The 22,236-nt window shown below is 38.8% G+C and overlaps 1 protein-coding gene and 1 pseudogene across 6 annotated transcripts in view; one reads left to right on the forward strand and one right to left on the reverse strand.

The window, feature by feature from the left end:
- Nucleotides 1-22,236, reverse strand: part of SLC25A13 (solute carrier family 25 member 13) — a 165,391-nt gene that overhangs the window by 64,861 nt on the left and 78,294 nt on the right. For all 6 annotated transcript variants that reach the window (XM_006911925.3, XM_006911924.3, XM_025046837.1 and 3 more), the window contains 5 exons: nucleotides 21,442-21,581; nucleotides 7,429-7,575; nucleotides 5,475-5,613; nucleotides 4,562-4,655; nucleotides 4,230-4,314 (listed from right to left, as the gene is read on the reverse strand). In XM_006911925.3, coding sequence (XP_006911987.1) covers nucleotides 4,230-4,314; nucleotides 4,562-4,655; nucleotides 5,475-5,613; nucleotides 7,429-7,575; nucleotides 21,442-21,581 — 605 coding nt within the window. The remainder of the gene's footprint in view (nucleotides 1-4,229; nucleotides 4,315-4,561; nucleotides 4,656-5,474; nucleotides 5,614-7,428; nucleotides 7,576-21,441; nucleotides 21,582-22,236) is intronic.
- On the forward strand, nucleotides 2-4,223 carry LOC112479736 (annotated as a pseudogene).

Genomic DNA, 22,236 nt, shown 5'->3' on the forward strand with positions numbered 1-22,236 from the left:
CACATATTTTGGAGAGCAGAAAGATGGGAGATAAAAAAGAACAAAAATGAGCACATATTATTTTAAAAATTATCCGCTGGTTTCTAAATTCATGATACAACTAAAATGTCCAAGGGGAAGATAGGGTTAGAGACACTAAGTTTTTATTAATAAAAAGTTATTATTGCTATTAATGTTTAAAATCAAATCTGAACACAATGAAAGCCATTATGTACCAAAAACTGTTATGAACCTATTTTCAAATGTTCGATTCTCATTACTGATCAAAAAGATATAGATTTTAAAATATTAATGGGATATCATTCTTCATCAAGAATATTGGTAGGTTTTGGGCTTGTTTTTATTTGTTTGTGTGTTTGTTTTTTTAATGACAATATCCAGCCTGGCAAGAGTTGATGAAAACAGGGCTTCTCAAATCAGGTGTTTAATCAAGTATAAACTAATAGGAAACTTAGTTCTAAATACCTGAACCCTTAAAATGTATGTAACTTCTGACCTTATAGTTTTACCTATAAAGAGTTAGGTTAAAAATAATTGTGTATGGAAAAAGGATCAAGCTACAAGAATGTTAAAAAGTAGTACTGTTTGGCCTTGCAGACTCTGCTGTCCCAGAGCCATTTGCTCCCAGCAATGTTCAACTCAACCGTGTTCTTTGACATCACGGTTGATGGTGAACCCTTGGGACGCGTCTCCTTCGGGCTGTTTGCAGACGAAGTTCAAAAGGCAGCAGAAGAATTTTGTGCTCTGAGCACTGAAGGGAAAGGATTTGGTTATAAAGGTTCCTGCTTTCACAGAATTATTTTGGGATTTATATGCCGGGGTGGTGACTTCACAAGGCATAATGGCACTGGTGGCAAGTCTATCTATGGGGAAAAATTTGATGATGAGAATTTCATCCTGAAGCATACAGGTCCTGGCATCTTGTCCATGGCAAATGCTGGACCCAACACAAACGGTTCCCAGATTTTCATCTGCCCTGCCAAGACTGAATGGGTGGATGGGAAGCATGTGGTCTTTGGCAAGGCGAAGAGGCATGAATACTGTGGAGGCCCTGGAGCACTTTGGGTCCAGGAATGACGAAGACCAGCAAGAAGATCACCATTGTTAACTGTGGACAACGCTAATAAGTTTGACTTGTTTTATTTTAACCATCAGACCATTCCTTCTGCAGCTCATGAGAGCACCCCTCATCCCAGCTGCTCGAACACCCTATAATCTCTGCTCTCGCTGGGTTCTTTGGGTTCCGGGTTTTCCTTGTCCCTCCAAATCCAGCTGGGTTGCAGAGTTAAGTTTATGATTATGAAATAAATGCTAAACAAACAAACAAGAAAAGCAGTACTATTTTATAACAGCAAAAACTCTGACAGTAACCTAAATGTCCAATAATAGAGGACTGGTTAAATATAATGCTATAGCCTTAAAACTAAATAGTATGTCACAAAAATGATATAGCAAAATAATATTTGTTATTAAAAATGTTCATATAGTATAAGTGAAAACAGGTTAAAAATATGGTGGGTACATAGGTATTTGTAATATGATTCTCTTTACCTTTTAAAATATTTGAAATCTTTCACAATCTTTAAAAAACAATGTTGAAGACTGTGCAATGTTATTTTTATTAAAACTATTTGTGGGTATATATATGCATATAAAAATAATACTAACATTCGGCTACCCTACCATCAAGAGATATTAAAAATGTTTACAGTGGCTACAACTAGGTAGTTATATTATTGTTACTTTTTCCTCTTTTTTGGTCCATCTTTTCTAAAGTCATATTTCGGGCCAGTCATTGGTTGCATTTCTCTGTCTACAAGAATAAAATTGTAATTTTCTGTCTATATAGAGTTGTCAAATGAGGGTGGCATGAAGCTTAATAAATACCTGTTGAATGAATAAAAACATTCAACAAAATTTGCTTTTTCAAAAGCTGTAATAATTAAAATCAATGAACAATGAAAATAATTACCAACCCCAGCTAACAACCCACTGAATTTTAGCTGTTGTCAATGTAATACAATTGTTAATACAATGAGATAATTTGGAATCTCCTTTCAAGTCATTTCACTGAAAATAGCTTTACACAGAAATACACATCTTTAAGAATGTAAAACATTTCTTCTGCAAATTGCATGGGGTGTTTCCAATTCCATTCCTATATCGATGGACATCAACAGTAACTTCATTTTGCCAGATATATCCACGAGAAAGGCACTGTTTTATTTATATGAATATAGATATGCAACACAGATGAACAAACAAAACAAAAAGTCTCATAGAAACAAAGAACAAACTGATGATGATTGCCAAGGGCGGGGAGTTTGGGATGGGTGGAGAGATGGGTGAGAAAGGTGAGGGGGAATATGGTCCAAAACAGTGTAATAACTGCAGGGCAGTGGATGGTTTCTAGACTTCCTGTGGTGAGCATTCTGTAAGACACGTAAATGTAAAGTCGCTACATTGTACACCTGAAACTAATATGATACTGTATGCCGCCTATAATTTTAAAAAGACAAAAAATATGCAATACTTAGAAAGGTTCTGACATAAAATCACAAGTGAAAATACTTTGAAAATAATGAGGGGAGGGTGGCTACCACTATCACTAACTCATCATTTAAAAGACGAAATAAATGAAACCCCAGACTTTTATTTAACTTTTCTGAAGCTAGAAATGTAGCATGCTCACGAAGAGACAAGAATGATTCCCACTCCTATACTATTTTGTTGAGGATAAATGTCAGCACTGAGCCTATCAGGTGGATTCACCTCCATTGCTTGAGTCTTTCTATGTTGTCTGGCCCATTGGGGTTCACAAAGTAAAGAATATTCTGGGTAAGGGCACTGTGAATTGCTCTAAAGCTTTAAGAGGCAGCCAATCATTTCCCACTGTAAATCTCATCAATCTCCTCTAACCCTTTCATGGCCAGTGTCACCAAGCACTCATCACAAACTTTCAAAAGCTTCAGAGGGCATAAAGGAAAAATCGTGGGATACCACTATCAAATGGGGGAGGAGGGGGAAATCTGGAAAAAAAAAATCCTTGCTTTTTTTAACCCCCCAATTTCTCTAACAACTAGTAGCACAGAGATACTTGTAAGCAGTGTTTTAAAATCAAAGGGAGGGTGGAGCGACGCTGCTTCCACCTCTGCACGTGATTATACAGCTCTCTCCTGCTCTCGCGGAAATCGGCTTCCTCTTTTAACGACGGCCAGCTGGTCTTCCAGAGGTGCCTGGTTTAGGATTTACTGAGCACACACCCACCACTTTGAGTTACACGCTGCACACAAAACTCGCCGCTGCATTTGGGTGGGGAGGAGCTGGAAGGAGGGGGTCCTGGCTCGAGGCCTGCCAGTCCTAAAAATGTAGCCCGCATCAACCCATTGTGGTCAAACTGGCGTCTCTGTTCAGACCCAGAGCTCCAAGCCAGAAACTGTTAAGTCTCACAGGATTCAGAGATGACTGTGCCTTAAAGGAGGTATTTTTCTAAAACGACGCTCATCTGTGAGTGGATTTATTTTACAAACATCACGTGAGGACAGCCTGTGCTACAAAGGCTTTGATTCTCATCCTGATCTACAGAAAGTTGAGCGAGAGTTAAAACGAGGAGGTCCCATGTCTTAAGTTTCTGACTGCCACAACTGCGAGAGATTGGTTTCTGTTAACCATAAAATAAAATTTAGCATTCCTCAAATTGTTTCCACATAACTTATGAATCCTTTCACAGAGAAAATAGATCTAAAAACCTTCAAACTATGACTCCAGACTAAACAAAATTATCTCATTTTGATATTCAGAAAAACGGAAGGCATGGCAGTGAGACGAGGAGCTGACAAAGTACCTCCTTGCGGAAAAGAGACGGCTTTCATTTAGCAATGTGCCACTTTGCTGGGACAGCGACACCGAAAGAGAACTCCTGCCCCGCAACTCTCAGCTCAGATTTAGGGAAAAAGAAGGGATCTTTTGCCTATTTTTGGAGGGTTAGGCTTCCAATGAGGTTAGGACGTCACCTCATCCAGAATAAGCAAAAATGTTAGCTATCTGTTAATCAGAACATCTCTAAGCCATTTCTCTTTTTAGCCTTTTGAAATTGTCTAGATTTTTGATGCAAAATGGAAAAACGGTAGGTCAGATACCAGTGCCAGAAAGGCAACTGCAAGTGAAAAAGATTTGGGGGTTCCCCAACTAAAGAAACAGCAGGAAGCAAGTTTGCTTTTTCTGCCCACCTGCCTCTGGGCCTCAGCCAAGTTGAAGGGCAGAGTTTCCTCTTCCAGAGGAGCAATTCGTTCAATGTCTGCTAAGGTCATACGTCTGGAAGGAAGGAAGGAAAAACAACAACAACAACAACAACAAAAACAAACAAGCATAAGCAACAACAAAATACAAATTTATTAAAATTTACATTATGGCATTTTAAAACAATCCCTCATTTCCCATATTTCAGAGTCGTCTTTCATTTGGCTTTTTTTTTTCTCCCAGTTCACTGCCCTCCTCCTACCCCCACCTCCTAACCTCCTTTTATTAAGCTAATTAAAAAAAAAGAAAAAGGCCAACTTACCCCCGTGGCTCATATAAATCTGCTAACTGAAACAAGATGTCAACTTCCATGGGTGTAACCTGACCAAATTTCTGAGCTGCCAGAACAAACTCCTCTGTATGGAAAAAGAGTTAAAAGGGGAAAGATTCGAAAAGGGAATAGTCACTAAATGCAGCATTAACTCAAGGCACTGGAATGAGTGAACATCATACAATTTAATTATTATCAGTCGTAGAATTCAAGTCAATCCAAATAGAGTAAGAGCTTTTGCACGTCTTCTGGACAGAGAGTGTGCAGAAGTCTCTCTAACATTTGACTTTAAAAGCTTGGTGTCATCTGAAGGCTTTGATAAATGACATGGAATGTTATTCAAATTACAGGTCAGGGAAAGCTAGGAAGCAGATATGAAATATGCACAGGTCCCAGGAGGTTACATTAACGAAGCTGTGGAATTCCTAAGGGAATTTTCTGTTTTTTTTTTTTTTTTTTAAAATCCCATTAAAATGCTAATATCTTGTTCCTTGACTATAGATCAACCTACATTGTCATCAGTATAACTTTATGGAATTCCTCATGCACTTCTGAAGGTGACTTACGAGGCTGTTAATTTTGCTCAGGTTCTAGCAAGATTTGAAAACATTTAAGAAACTTTAGATGGTTCCCTCACCGAAAGACTATCTTTGGTTTATAAAAAACTTGCTAAAGATTGTTTTTGTTTATAAAAAACTTGGTTTATAAAAAACTTGCTGAAGATTGTTTTTGTTTTGTTTGCTTTTGTCTGATTAAACGATGGAGAACACACATATACCATAGAGTTAATAGGTGTCAATGGAATAGAAAAATCTACACTATGACCTCTTGGGTTTTAGTCTTCATCCTAATGATAATACACCAAGATACTTGCAGGTAAAAATTCAGATTTATTCCCACTCACCTTTAGTCACCTCTACATCTTTCCTGTTGCCAGCCAGAGTGCTGTAGATCTTTCTAATGAGTTCCATGTTGTTAAGGAGTGAATTAAATCCATTAAAATAGGAGAAACTAACTTGATGGGATGTGGCACCTCCAGCAGCCTCAAATAAGTTGAAAATAAGAGAAGAGAAAATAAAAACAAAGGATTTAAAGAATGAAGAAGTACATATATTAAATGCTAGTTTTGGAAGTAACCAGGAATGCATGTATAAGAAGAAATAGCCATAAGTGTTTTTCTTTCACATTAAAAAAAAGCTATATATGATTTTTGGAAGTAACTGCAAGTAATCATGACCAGAACTTGTACTCTACACACAGAACCCTAGAAAACTAAATAAATGCATGTGTAGGGTTATAACAACAGGACCAGTAGTAATTTACAGAGTTCAAATTTCCACTGGAAATGTTTTATAAGTTTGTTTATATCATCTAATGAGCAATTCTTAAAGGCTTAGACATGCAAAACTATATTACACACATGTGTGTGCTTATACATGCAAAACTATATTATACAAACACAAACATTCTATAAAAAGCGGTCAATCTAGCATTAATGTCATGATTTGTCATGCTACTTATAACTAGCAATAAATAATCATTTAAGTTCAGACTTTACATTGGTGAGATTTTTCTAGCAAACAAGCATATTATGGTAAAATTATGAGATGTCATATGCTTTGATGGGGGTGAAGACTGGTCAGAATTCTGATAGTCGAAATTTGTAATTTCTTCACAGGGGACAAGGGAAGTAGACAGCATGTCCATTATGAATGGAACTTCAGTTTAGGGTTTCAAATTCTATCCTTCCCTAACAAGGCAAAATGTTTTTATTAGGAAAGCACTTCTTTATAAAGTAACAACCACATAAATCTTCACTTAGTAATCATTTAGAATAGCTGACATGAGAGGTTAGAATGGAGTAGGGAAGGTGTGGGGCGGGGCGGGGGGAGGGGAGCCAAGGAAAGGAGCTAGATTAACACAGTGCCAGAATGGAAAGGCCTTGTCAGAATGCCACATTTCCAAAAAGAGGCACCAGGAAAAAAAAAAGGAAAAAATGAAAACCTAGCCTAAGCTCCTGCCTATGGTAAGCATTGTGAGAAACCCAGATGATGGTGAAAACACTCAAAAAATCTTCTCCCTGGGATGGACAAAAGGCTAGTTACCACTGCATAATGGTTCCCAAATCTGAGTGATCATCAGAATTATCTAGGAAGCTTCAGAAATTATATCCTAGGGCCTGAACGCCTATAGATGGTGAATTGGTAGGCCTGGAAGGAACCTTAGAATCTGTGATTTTTATAATTATCCCCAGTGATTCTTAAGCTCCATGATCAAAGCTTGGGAACCACCACCACAGAATGTTCTAGGACACCCTCAGGAGGCAAGGAGTGGCTGGACATCTACTAGGATGGAAGCTCCATGACATAGGACAGAGGACTCTGCCCATCACGTGTACCACTGCCACTTCAGCACACATGTTGAATCAACAAGAAAATCGAGGGTTTAGAATTTCTGTTTTGTTGACCTTTCAACTATATCTGTATGTACTATTTTTTAAAAAAATTATCACCTTGAAAAACAGATAAAAGCAAAGATTAGCATTTGGCATACTTCAAAATATAAAGCAAAATTAATACATGATCACAAATTTGTTTTTCCTTTAAAAAAAAAAAAAAGCTAATACATTTCTTTAAGATATTCCATATTATCCAGATAGCAAATAAACCTATCCACTAAGACTAGCCAAAATATACTGTGTCTGTAAGTTTGGTAATGTATGTGATCACATTAAAAATGTCAGTGTTTTAAACAGAACAATCTCTAGATAATATGCAAGAATTATTCTTATAATAACTTATTTACTGAGCTCATGCCAGGTACAATAAACTACTTCATTAGGGAAAGTTACAACTTACAGCTACTAGACATTCTTCTACAAAAGGTGTCAAGACATGGGGGCGGATGGTGACCATGATGTCTCGGAAATCAATGGCTGTGACTTTTCCAGTCCTGGCATTGTCCCTTTGCACAAAGGCTTGCTTTGCATGCTCCAATTGTATTTCCTACAAATAAAGAAGGTAAATAATTTGTTCCTCAATTACTACAAATGACTGCTCAATTTTCAATTAGGGTGAAGAAATGTAGATTATATCTTGGTTTAACAAACTCCACCTATTTGTTAAAAAGAACCCTCAAGCTAGTTTCTCCTTCCAAAGAGAGAGCTTTGCTCAGCCCAGTGAACAGGTCTTGAAGAAGTGCATTTCTTAAATCTCCTCCTGCGAAAACCAAATCGTTTCCATGCTCTGCTGGAGTCCAAGGACACCAAGAAAATGAAAACTGGAATGAGCCTAGTTTACTAGGCTCAAAGATCTGGCCAAACCCAGCTTAAGTGATGCAGATGATCAAAGGAGAAACACTCACAAGGATGTTATCTCTCTCCACAGAAGAGAGGAAAATTCTTAATGGCAACCTGGTATACAAAGGTGTGCTGTAACCACAAATTGGAATGTGCTATTCTTCTTGACACTATTGGTCTTTTAGGCAGGATAAGCCTTTGTTATAGGGGTTCTTCCATGCATTCCCCACTCTCTCACTTCCCATTAGATGTCAGTATCCCCTTCGCCCCAAGGCCATGACTCCAAATGTCTCCAGAGAGGGCCATGTGTTCCAATTGAGGACCACTGCTCCAGAATTAGGAATTAGATGGTACGTGGGTCAGAGGTGGCAAAACTGGGGTAGAGTGCCATATGATCTAAAAACAGGAACCCCAATCGTAGATTTGTTGCTAGTCCCAAGGGATAAGTGTATGCACAAAATAAAACATAGCCTCCCATCAAAAGCCATTATGTACCACGTGGAAGCATCCTTTCTGCAGAGAGCGCTTCATTACCTTCTTCATGACACTATTCATTTCCCAAATGACCCCTTAGACTGAGAGCTAATCTCTATGGAATTACAAAACATCACTGATATGGCTCTCAAGGACTTCCAATTAAAGAAAAAGAAGCTTTATTAGATGATATAGAGGAATTAATTTTTTAAAACTGGTGAGATAATGAATTATGGTTGTATAAAAACTAATTGTCCTTATGAACTAGTGCAAAGTGAAGTATGGGAGAAATGAACATGAGTCTGGTAATGCTTTAAAGTATTCTACCTCCCTTCTCTTCCCCTGGAAAGGTGGGGAGGTGAAAAATACTGATAAAATACTGATAATAACTGAAACTGGATAATGAGAACATGGTGGGTCATTATACTTTTCTCTCTACTTTTGTGAAGTTTCAAAGTGTCTGCAAAAAAAATTTGAAAAGACAAAACAATGGTAAGAATCAGAATTCTTATCCTATTCAAAAGCTTCTCAGTTATAGCTTCTTCTAGTTTCGATTCAGCTTGTCCCTCCTGAAACTCTCTTCTGGGGTCTTAATATTTCTAGTGCCTTTTCCATTCACGCCTTAAATTAGGGGCATCTGTCAGCCCTCTGTCCTTAGACTATTCTTTCAGGTCAAGACCTCCCCACCCAAGGCCTCAAAGACTTCTGAGAAGGCTTGCCTCCCAGATCCAAATCTCTCACTCCCATTTGCTGGACCAGAATTTCTAACTGCTTAGAGAACATATCCACGTGGGTATCCTGTAGAAGCCATAATATTACATATCATTAAACTTACTGTTATATGAAACCCACCCAGCCCTCAAAACTAGCCCCTCTCCTATGTTCAAAGCTTCATTATTGGCATGTTGTTTTTCTGGTCACCCAACCTAGGCATCTGTCTGTTTTAATTCTTTAAGCTTCTTTTTCCCCAGAGTAAACCAGAACTTTTGAAAGTTCACCCAAATGCATCTTCTCCTTTTTACTCCTGATGCCACTGTTTCCAGCCCTCCTTAGACCATGCCTGAATGGCCACCATGGGCCCAGCTGTCAGTCTGGAGCTTCCCTCTCACCTCTGCAGTCCATTTTGTACACATCAACAGCTGCCTTTAAGCATCTCAGGTCTGACCTCAATCCCTGTCTGCAGAAACCTTCAACAGCCTTTCATCATAAAGGTCCATCTCCAAAGCAGAGCACTCGAGACCCTACGAGGAGCTGCTCTCCATCTTGCCTCCAGCGCCTCATGGCCAGCCCTGCCAGCCCTTCCACACATCTGGCATTTGTCTACATTCTTTCCTCCATCCAGCAAAAACTATACATGGCCTTTTTCTCTAGCTCCTGAAATCCTACCACTTCCTCCAGGCTGAGCTCAAATGCTACCTCTTAGGTAAATATAATTAGGCCCCCTAACTGAAAATTAATAATCACTTGGTCCCCTGCTTACACTTCAATGATAAAACTTGTCTTATTCCATCTTACATGCCTCTCTTTCTCCCTACCTTGCCAGGGGAAAAAGACTATGCCCTGTTCATCCGTTATGGTGTAGGCAGAATGCTTTAGATAGAGTAGGTATTCAACAAACCGTACACATAATCTTCAGTGACAGGTATTCTAGTTCTCTGTACAAGTGCCTCTGTTTTAAGAGGAAGGCAGAAACCAGCTGTTCAACACCCTATAATGAAGAATGACCACAGTATGTATTCAGGTGAAAGTAAATGAACATGAACTCCCTTGAATTGCCAGATAGCCGAGATCACCCTCAATAATAGTAGAAGGTGTGTTGAGTTATTTACCATTTCCCCTAGTTTATAACTCAGATAGAGTCTTAAGGATCCTGAAATCATTATACTAAAAATGGCATCGCTTTCCCCATCTACCCCATCTCCTCAGAAAGCAGGAAGCTGGAACACTAAGACTAACCTGCCCAGAATGTCAAATTGGGAAACGGACACCAGAGTGGGAGTTGATGCTCACACCGCAAGACAGGGGTGCATTTGTAATGATGATAGGTCACTACACATTTCTGTGCCTACACTTGCACAAGTAAATATTAGCAGTGATCCCTCAATCATGCAACAAGAAGGACTTTTGACTCTAATGATGAACAACTTAAACAGCTTTTAACCCTAATGATGAACAACTTCCAACAGCTCTTAAAGATCGGGGACATTATAAATTCCATGAAAAATAAGGAGCTAGATCTATGTAGTTGTCTAAATAATAGGATAGAGTGAAAATACTTAACTAAGTGCTTCCCCAAACTTAAAAGTAGCTTACTAAAGATGTGGGCTACCTTCTGAAGAACACTTATGTTGTGCCTGTTTCTTGTTCTGGGTGAAGAAATGAAACTATTACCTCAATTAATACAACCACCATTGTAATAGCATTTAGTGAGCATATATTATGTGTCACTCTGTTCTAAAGCACGTTATAGTAATAAACTCATTTAATGCCCACGGCAACCCTACCAAGTTAGTACAAAAGTCTCTCATCTACATTGAATATGTTCCAAGACTCCCAGTGGATGCCTGAAACCATGGATAGTACCGAACTCTCTCTCTATATTTTTCCTGTACATACCTAGGATAGTTTAATTTATAAATTAGGCATTGCAAGAGAGTAATAATAAAATAGAACAATTATCACAATATATTGTAATAAAAGTTATGTGAATGTGGTATGTATCTCTCTCTCAAAATATCTTTTTGTATTGTACTCACTCTACTTATGATGTGTGATGATAAAATGCCTTATTAAGTAGAGAACTTTCACATTTTCATTTTAAGGAAGCACTTTATGGCTTCTCTTTGGCACACCAATTGCCAGCATCTCTACTCTTGTACTTTGGGGCCATTACTAGGTAAAATAAGGGTCACTTGGACACAACCACTGTGATACCACAACAGTCAATCTTATAACCAAGATGGCTACTGAGTGACTAATGGGCAGGTATCCAGTGTAAATGGGCTGGACGAGGGGATGATTCACATCCCACTCGGTACAGACAGGAATGGCACAAGATTTCATCACACTACTCAGAATGGTGCACAGTTTAAAACTTAGAAATTATTTCCGGAATTTTCCATTTAATATTTTCAAACTGTGGTTGACCGTGGGTAACTGAAACCACAGAAATTGAAACCGCGGATGAAAGGGGACTACTGTACTATTATTAAGCTCATTGTAGCAGTTTAGGAAACTGTGGTCTCACTGACAGGAAGCAGCAAAGCTGGAACTCAAACCCGCCCCTCTGACAATGCTCCTAATACTTTGCTATACTCCCGGGGAGCCTCGAAAATGCTACTGTCAGGAATTTGATTATAAAATATATCTGACACAGGAATCTTAATAGCTATGAAAAGACAAAAATTCAATTCGTTTTTAAATTATTCTCAGTGCTCTACATTTTTCTGTTGCCTATTTTCATAAGAAAACAATACGATTCCATGCCACCTTTTCATTAAGGCAAAAGTCCTCTATGTGCTCAGAGTGCCAGGATTATTCCAACAATAGCAGAGACCGTGGAGGAGAGAAACCTGAACTAAAAGGCCTTCTCCTGGCCTTGCTCACTGTTGGCTCGCTTTCTCACAGTAAGGAGGCCTGTGGGAGCCAACACACAGGTACTCTACCAATACTTATTTTGAGAATGAATGGCCTTTGAAATAGTTCATGGCAGAGTAACTTAAAACCAAAGCTCTTCGTTGGCACCTCTAAAGCTATTTAAGAAAAACCTAACATGTACTCAGGACTACTCTGATCATTCTTAGATCTGAACCCAGCGGGATAAAACTGGGACAGAGAACTTACATATGCATGCAACAGAGGATATGTAAGATAGTGTTCATTTCCAAAACAAAAGGGACCAAAATGGATAAACTCATCATCTGTACAGGGGAAGGGAGAGCAATGGGAGAAGCAATAGTTACATTCAAATATTTAAAGGTTAAAGGACTATTAGGTATAAAAAAAAGAAGTTAGACTGGCTCTCTGTATTTCTTAAAAAAGAAATCAAAGGAGAAAAAATATAAGGATCAGGTTTTAGCACAAAACACAGAAGTATTTAACCTGTACAACTATTCAACAATGAAACGGGCTACCCTGACAAGCGGCAGGTTCGCAGTCACCAGAAGTATCTGTTCAACTACAGGCTGAGGAACATATGTTAAGAGACTTATTTTAATAGAGGGGGTTATGGAAGCAATATGTTATAATGCCAAAAATCTGAAGTTTGGGAGAGGAATGAGTAGAGTTCAAATATCAGTCATGACACTCCTAGCTGGGAGAGCTTACGGTTTGTTTGCATCTCAGAGCCCCAGCAACACCTGCTACACAGGGTTGTAAGAACCAGACGTCACGCCTGACAGGCACTTGATAAATGGCAGCTTTGATTTTTGTCAAGGTGAATGGTTTAAAAACCTCTGAAGTCCTTTACAATATAAGTTCTTTGAAGCTTTCAAAAAATCACCTAGTAAGCCACAGTGGTTCTGCTGAGTCATTATGAACCGGCCACAGGGATAGGGAGATGAAGACCTGATAGCACAGGGATAAAGGTAACAGCTGAACATTTAAACACTTACTCTAGGTCAGCGGCTATGCCAAGAACTTCAAAGACGGTATTTCATTTAAGCTTCATAATAACTCTGTGAAGTAATATATTGTTTTCATCTTATAGGGAGGCACCTGAAGCTCAGGGAAGTTAAGTAAGTAGTCCAAAATCATAGAGCTAGGAAGTGGCAGAGCTGAGATCTACACCAAGGTACTGCTTGATTCCCAAACTGAGATTTTTTAACCACTAAGTCATGCTGCCTTAGGTACAATCGTAGTAAGAGGATCATAGGTAGATTTGGACCGATAACTGGAAATGAGATTTTAAGGAAAGTTTTGGTTATGGTTTGTATATAAAAATGGAGCAAGACAGATCTCAAAGAATTCTCACCGTGGTTGATGGGGGAGACAGAAGAATCTGACCACAAAGGAAAATACTTGAGAGGAAAGAGATGAGGTGGTTGACCATGATGAGAAACTTGGGAGTGAGATGAATTTAAGTTACAAACAAAAGTTATGCTATAAACAAAGGAAAGCTAGAGGTACAGGTAAAATGTAATTCTGGGAGATGTAGATGGCAGGGTTTTGGGGGGGCGGGGGGAAGGCTAACGCTTAGCGTTATTAAATATGCTCCAGGAGCTGTTGCATTTCCTTCATCTCTTTGAACCCTCCCGACAACCTTACAAGGTGGCCCTACCATCGCCTCCATTCTGCACATGGAAAAATGAGGTAAAGAGTCACTGAGGGTCACATGATGCTAAGGATGAAATTGGATATGCACCTGGGCGGACTGGCTCCGGAGCCACAGTCCTAAACTACACGACTGCTTATTCCTTATAAGGGGAGGCCTACCGAAAACCGGAAGAAAAAAAGTAATAGTTATAGAAATAGATGAGATCATCCCACAGTACATACAAAGAGCAGGCAGATGACAAAAATGGAACTGATCCCTAAAGAAGTGAGTACAGACAACAAAATCGAGGGCCTGAGATCTTGTGGAAAACCTAGTGAGCAGGGAAGATGGCACCGCTCTGCAGAGGAAGCCCGGATCAGTGCCAGGCCAGGAGATGCTTGCTAAACGTTGCTGATGGAGTCAGTAAGAACTAAAGAGAAAGGGCTAGCCTTCACCTGCGGCCAGAAGCCCCTGAGCAAGGAGCAGTATAACTGGGCAGTTCTGCTCAAGCACATGGAAGTAGGTCCAATTTCTCCTTAACATTTGCCAGTGAACTATTTCTGTTCCCTCTATTCTGTTGCATGATGATTAATGGAACAGGCTTTTATTGCCACAGTTTCCAACTACTTCAACACACCCATTCAGATTGCTGCAGGGTAAAAAGAAATCGAACTTCAAAATTGCTAGATGTACAGAAATAAACATATGTACGGGTTACACCACTTTAGGGCTAACATTTACGCTTCTAATAGGGCCTGTCATTTCCTTAATAATCTCCAATTTTCAAGTGGGTATATTTTGAATGCAAAAATTCTCTCCACCTCTATTCAGACATGCAAGTTGTGTTTCAGTCTGAGAACAATTTAACAAGAACATAAAAATGGACCCTCGAAATAAGCAGCAGATTCAGATGATTTATATTATCAAGCCAAGAACACCAAAAAAGACCCCTGGCTAGTTTGCATTTTTGTGTTTTGTATAGTTTTGAAATGTAAAGGAAAATCTAAAACTTTAATAAAAGCAGGGAGTTATCAAGAAGAACATGATTCAAAAGAATTTCTTTTTAGGGGTGGTGGTAGAAGAATTCTGGGGAAAATGCAGGTAATTATAAAAATAAGGAACAAAAATGAATAAAGGTGTGCTTAAAAAAATATGGTATCACATTAATCCCTATCTCAAATAAATTCTATATTATATCAAGTATCAGAACTTGCACACTATTTAATATATATGTATCTACTTCATTTTCATAATTTTATGCTAATTTGAAGAAAAAAATTCTAGTTAAAATAGAGATCCACATATTTTTAAATAGTAAAAACTAAACTAGAAATAGAATAGGCAGAGAAAGAAGTAGTTCCCATTCTTAATATTTTTCTTTGCTCCCCACATTCAGACTTTCAGAGTTCAGAGTGAAATTTCATCCCCAATTCACTGGGGCCCTTTAATTAAAAGGGTCTTTAGGAGCAGTGTTGCACCAGGCACAGCAACACCTCGGCAGAAAGCAAGTACAGAGCTTTTCCATCTCAATTTCCTTCACCTTCTGATGTAACGTTAAACTTCACAGTGGGAAGTAGCTGTTCATTTTTACCAGGATGTTACTATAAAAGCCTGCACGACAGGCTGCTCAACAAAACAGCAAGCTGACTAACATCATGGACACAACAGCACAATGAACGCTGATTTCCTTTGCCCAGAGAGTAGAAAATGCAGTGTGAATAAAACGTCCAGCATCTAATTCTCCAAGTGACCAGGATATTACCATCTCTCTGGTTACCCTTCACCAGAGGGTAACTAGCAATGGCTTTCATTTGGACACAAAACGCAATATAGTATCTTGGAAGAGCTGAGGACAAACAACATTAGCTATTTTTACTCATTATTTCATTTTGGGACGTCAAACGGTGCTGTGGTGATGAAACAGTACTATAGCTGTACTGCAGCTCTCATCCGGTCTGACTTAAAACCAACATAAAAAGCACTCACGTGTTAAAAATGCAAATATGATCAAGGTCTCTGGCTACTAAAGATCCATGGTCTAGATTTTTTAACTAATACAGATGGGAAGTTGGGAGACAATGGGAAGGCACAAATGATTACTTAATCTGAAGCAAGGACCTTGTTAGTTGTCCACTAATCTGTTTAAACAATTGTGGCTTCATCAAGTTCTACCATAAGTGATAGTTTTTTTGCTGTTGTTACTAACACCAAAATGTTCTATCAGTTCCAAAGCTTCAGAATTTGATGTTGTCATGGTTGAAGGTGACGCTTTCTTTTGTTTGGTGGTGGTGGGGAACGATTTCTTTTTTATATACAGCCTTTTGTGTTTAAAGTTTTGCCTTACACCAGGATGCCATGAAATGCAGTAGCAAAGCACAAGTGATGGTGACTAGGAGCAGTGACTCCTGGAGGTAACGGACCTCAAGAGCTCTGCTCTCTGGGGCTCAAAACTTGAAGAGCCAAAATGTCCATTTTACAAAGAAAAGACTTGGGCTGATTTGTACACCATGCTGACCCAAAGCCAAAATAACGGTCAATTTGCTTTAACAAAAAGAACCAAAATTGTTCCGTTGCCTCATTAGCATGAATAAGCTGTGGCGTCCAACAGGGCTGTCATAGGGTCCAGGTGATCTGAAAAGAGACCTCACCAATGTGAATGGCTAATCTGGGACACCAGGCACAGCTCTGAGCCCCAGGTTCTGTTCCTAGCTCTATCTACTATGATTCACCTCTCTGGGTTTCATCATCCTCTTCTGACAAAAGGGTGACCTGAATAAAATTATGGTAAAACACTCACACCTCTATGATTAGGGTTCTCTTTTGGGTCAGGTAACTTTAATCTTAAATGCTATTTGCTGAGAAGACATTATAGAGAATTTTTAGTGCCATTCCTTCTCAAGTGAGCTATTTTGTTTCTTGGCTAACAGAACCCCAGCTTCAAAATCTGCCTTCTCCACCAATTTAAAGAGTTGTTGATTTACTGATGAGTCCTCTTCCTAGAGCAAGAGGAGGAAGGTCTCTGGAAACAGAAGAAATGTCCTGGCTCCATAAAATGGGAAACAGAACTCCTTGGAAATGCCCAAGTCACTTCAGAAAAGTGTTATAAAACATCTGAAAAATACTGCTAAAGATTCAAGAAAATTAAAATCGACTTCAGTTCTACCTGTCTCATCTTGAACAAATCCAGAAAACTTTTCCAAGCTTCTGTGTGCTCATCCTTCATACAGAAACAACAGCAACTGCTTAACACCAGAGGTGACTGTAAGAACAACTATAAGTCAAAGCACTTTTCCAAGCTAGAAAATGCTCTGTGAGAGGTAGATAACAGCAATAGTTTTCTATTATCAAGTACACTGCATCTGGTAGCAATCCTAGACTCTTTTATCCTGAGACCTAAGCTACTAGAAATTCCTATGTGTAAGTTATTTTTAAATTGTAATAATCATGTGTGAAATATATACATATGATTCTAAACATCATCAAAAAGTAATGGAAGTGACAGTAACATACACTACCACTAAGAGCTTTTTATTATCATATTTGGCAATTAATACCCAGGTCGGGGTCAGCCGTGCGCATGCCTGCGCACCCCATGCAGAAGCACAGCCCCCTCCAGAACAGAGACTAACCCTTCTCAGCCTTGGAACGGTGGAGCATAGTGACAAGAGCACTGTATTTCTGAATCCTTCACACATCTGTGATCTTATGGAAGAAGCTAAGTTCTAGAACAGTTTCTCTGTACTGTTTTGGAGTACTCCTTTGGGAACCCAACAAAAGCCATGAGCATTTTCCCCACAAAATTACCTGAAAATGTAAAATTTTACCCTAGAGTCTATTTGTTCTTTTGTATATAATAGAGGATAATGATAATTACCTCTCAGGGTATTGGGGCATCTATTATCAGAAACGAAATATTTAAAAGCACTTTGGAAATTATAAAGATTGTTACTATCACTACGTTTTTGTTTTATTTTATTTTATTTTATTTTTTTTGGAGAATGACTCTTAGTATTGACTCTACAAAATAAACTGACAGAAAAGTTTAACAAGCCTTACTCCATACTCACAGTTGCCTACTATGTCCGCCCAATAAAAAAAAATGGGCAGGGGATCCAAACAGACATATCTCCAAAGAAGATACAAGAGCGGCCAATAACCACATGAAAGATGCCTGACATCCTTAGTCATTAGGGAAATACAAATCAAAATCACAAACGAGACACTACTTCGAGCTTCTAAAGTGAAGGCCTCAATCTCCTCATCTGTAAACTGGGGCATGTAAACTGGGGCAGTCGACTAGACAACCTCATGCTGGTATCTGGCCTTTTGAGTTTGGATGGCTGCTCTAACCACACGTTGAATGTTGATTTGGGGTTTATATCATCTGCCACAAGTGTTTGTGCTACAAAAGGGCGACCTCGAAGGGTGTACACTTTATACCTGTGGTGGTTGCTCCTTTTAAGTTGTCAGGCAGGTAAACATAGGAACAACCCCTAGATTTGTACATTAAAAGTGTCTCAAAAGTTATTACCTCTGCACCTCTCAGCCCTCTGCATCAGGCCTTGTGACAAATCCTGCATCCTTAGCAAACATTTGCCGAATTGGGGGGTAATAATGACAACATAAGAAATACTTCCAAACAGTGCAGAGTTTTCTGTTAATACCATTCATAAACAGGAGTTCCAGAAAGTACCGAATAAGAAAATTTCTCCAAATTCTTTTCTAAATATGCTATTTTCAGCATGTGAAAATGCATTATTCAACTAGCTACCATAACATTAGAGCTTTGCCCTAGGAACTGAGAGTAGAGGTATGTGGAAAAGTTTACAGAATATTTAAAAATACACTTGCATACCCACATATAAAGCTGTATTCACATTCACACACACATACCATCATTCTTGCAGTGAAGGGAGATGATAGAACTGGGCATAAAAAAATTAGCAGCAACAAATGCAATAGTATGAATGGTGGGGTAACAGGACTGTGGCCCCACTCCCTGCTGTGACCCTTCCCTAGCAACAGGAACAAGATTCCGGAAGGAAGATCTGTGTCCCTGCTACTTGCTTGAACACCATCATTCAGCGTAAAAAGGCAAGTTTGGCTCAAAGCATAAAAAAGGCAAGCTTGGCTCAAAGAATATTAAATTGATTCACCACTCAATGAATTTTATAACCAAAGTACAGAAAACAACATACCAGCTCAGCCCATGACCAGCAGCACCTCAGCAAGTGGGCAGCTTGTCCAGACTGTACACAGACAAACACGTGAATGCACTGTCCTCACAACCACATGGTGGCTTATAACAAATTCATGCTTGCTCAGACAGCATAAAACATTTGTTAAATGAAAAAAAAAATCTGACCTTACAGAGAATGGCATTGTCCACCAATCACAAACACGTGTACATACATAAGCACAGGTAACACACACGAGTGTGAGGCTTTTTCCATTGGCTGTAACCAACCTGAACTACCTTCTAGGACCATCAGTGGGATGGAGCAGTGTTGTCTCTACAGACTGCTCAGGCTCGCTGAAACCACGAGCACTTCTCAACCAACCCTCTGGCTGCTCCTCTTCCTCAACAGGTAACAGGTAGCAGGACGTAAAGTGGCAGTTCTCTCATTTCTCTAGCAGCCAAGTGTCTGCTTTCATGACCTTGGCACCAGGCAGGAAACCAGTGCTTGTGTTTCTGAGCCCTGCCCTAGAAAGGTGGGTGCATGCTTGACAAAGCAGGAGCCCGAAACATAGGAGATTAAGTTCACTTGTATCTTTAAGAAGTTCCCTGTATCGAGAAAAGATTTCAAAGGAAGCAAATGAAAAATTTGAATGAGGATGGTCGAAGGGAATGACCTAATGGTAGACATCAAAACCGGCATTTCATATAAAGTCTATCATAATACATTCATTAATTCCTTTAAATATGAGCCTGGAGTGGAACACAAAAGCAAGGCCCTAAATGGGGTAATTATCCATGAAAATCATTTTAATATAGTAAAAAGCACTTGCATTTTGGCTACAAAAATCAAAATCATCCTATGCAGCACATTGTGGGATGAGTCCATTTACCATTATAGAATGGAGTCAAATTCAAGTGAGTGCCCTGTAAGATGAAGCTGGAAACGTAATCAGTAATTGCTGAGCCATCTATGACTCTGGCTTTTCCATATCTTGAGGAAGTCCTAGAAGTCGCTGTGAGTGGTTTACAGCTGACTCAATTCAGCATAATTGATACTTGCTTAAAGGAAAACGCCATCAGCCTTACTACTGCTAACATTCCATTAAGACTAAAAGTTAATTAGGCTGTGTTCCATAAAGTTAATTTGAGGCATTTGTCTCAATAGCATTATTGTAATTATTCCTCATCAAAATGAATATCACCTCCTACTGCGTGCCAATGTCTTGTGTAAACAACGGCAAAAATCCAACAACTTGAATTCCAATCCCCACTTAAGTTATTTATGTAGGTTTATGTTGATATAGAACTGCAAACAGGGTCTCATAGACATTAACATGTTTTTAAAGAATACAACAACGGCAGGTTTAAGATACCTTATTTTAAGTTTCCAAAGGTTATGAAAATAAAAGCAAACTAAATGGCATGACAAATTTCATATATCATAACAATACCAGTATAAGTCAAAGAGAAGCACTTATTCAACCTATTACATATGCCTGTGCCTAGGAAAAATGCCATAAAACGCTGGCTGGATAAGCACACAGCTGGTGGACGTTATGTGTCCCATGCACCTGCCACCTCCACTTCACAGCTGTGTTTCCAACCACCCTTCAGAAGGCTGGCAAGGTCTCGGGCATACAAGAGAAGCAGGGGCACCGAGACACCCACTGACCACATTACTAGTGACAAAGAACAGAGAAGTTAGTTTCCCTGACAAAATTTTCCTCAAGACTCTGAATGCTAATTAATCCCCTTAAATGACTTTTAAAACATTATATTTAGTAAAATATAGAATTTGTCAGAGAAATAAAACAAATGCATAAAAGAACAAAAGAAGAATGGTTTATCATATGGACTTACATATGTAAGATATGTAAGATATTGATTTCTTTTGGCTAAATGTTAATATCATGGGTAAAACATTTTTAAAATCATGCGTCAAGGGGAAAACTAAATTGTAATCATATTTTATTATCACTCTTTTGTTGGCATCACCAGTGGTCCAGTGATATGATCATACCGGAGTGGGAGGGGAAAATGAAAGGCAGGAGGGCTGGGGCTAGGAACATCCAGAAACATCAACCCCAGTTTAATCTTGGACATGGACAGCAAGTGCCCTTTCAACAGTGGCTCTCAAACTTGGCTGCACATGAGAAGCGCCTAAGAAGCTTTACACATCCCAATGTCCAGACTGTCCACCCCACCTCTCCCCCAAATCAAATCAAATCAAATCTAATCTCCAGAGGTGGGATCTAAACAACAGTTTTTTAAGCTCACCAGGTAATTCCAATATGCAGCCAAGTTCCAGACTCTGTGCCTTGTCTAGGAAAGGCCTCAGATGAAATGATTCTACTGTCAGATCCTGATTATGACATTTCTTCAATTCTCAGAGGAAAACAAAATATTAGTAAATAGTAGTGGGTCCAGTCATAAGCCAGGAGTTCAAGTTTCAGTATTGTCCCTCTTGACTTAGATGTCTTTTGAGCAAATCACTTGATTTCCTAGGACATAAAGGGGTTCAACACAATCTGTAAGAGCCAACTTAATCTTATGGTTTCTACACACTAATAGAGAAATACTTCCAAATGGGATGATTTGGCCAGGATTAGAAAGTCTGAGGTAAATCAATTATTTACTCTTTTTAAGTTTTCAAGAGCTAGACCCACCAGCAAAAACTGAGTGAATTCTGCATATGTCAGGTGTCTCTTTCTTTCTTTTCCAAAATGTAGTTGCACAAATTCTGAATCCCAATTAAATGGAATATGCTGATGAATTGTGGTCTGTTCAAAAACTTGCTTAACATCCTCTGAAAAGAGAAAAGAAAGGCTGATTAAAACAAAGCGAATCAGGTTCATCCTTATAAAATATTATTAAATGGATATCTCTACTTTCTTCTCATAAATAGTAACTCAACTTTTAAAATACATACAGATTATAAAACCATGGCAGAAATGAAAATCAGAATTCTCATGGAATCAGTCAAGAAATCAAAGTTAATAATCCCATCAAATAAAATAAAGGGGATACACACACACCCCTAAAAGGCAGTAGAAAACCAAACCAACATAATAAGCTATATCTCATATGCTTTGTTTTAACAAATATTATTTTCTATGCATAAGGGATATAATTCAATCTTTAGTGGCAGGAAACACATATAAATACAGAAACACATATAACACTATACAAATCTTAAATATAGTCCTTTGTCAAATTGTTGAAAAGTTTTTCCAGATTTAGAAATCAGTTAGATAAATCTTGAAGCACATATTCAAAGGCACTACGACTCTATTTGAGCTTTGGAAAGTTCCACTATTTATCAAGCCACACACCTGAAGACAAAGGTGATGGGAAGTAAAGCCAGGAACCTGATTCTTTAACTGCACACTGCACGTTTTTAGCTTGACAGAAGTTCTCATATGGTCCAAATATCCCATTTTAAGATGGGCTACCAAATGGGC

Source organism: Pteropus alecto, unplaced genomic scaffold (genome assembly GCF_000325575.1).
Source record: "Pteropus alecto unplaced genomic scaffold, ASM32557v1 scaffold21, whole genome shotgun sequence".
Classification (NCBI taxonomy): domain Eukaryota; kingdom Metazoa; phylum Chordata; class Mammalia; order Chiroptera; family Pteropodidae; genus Pteropus; species Pteropus alecto.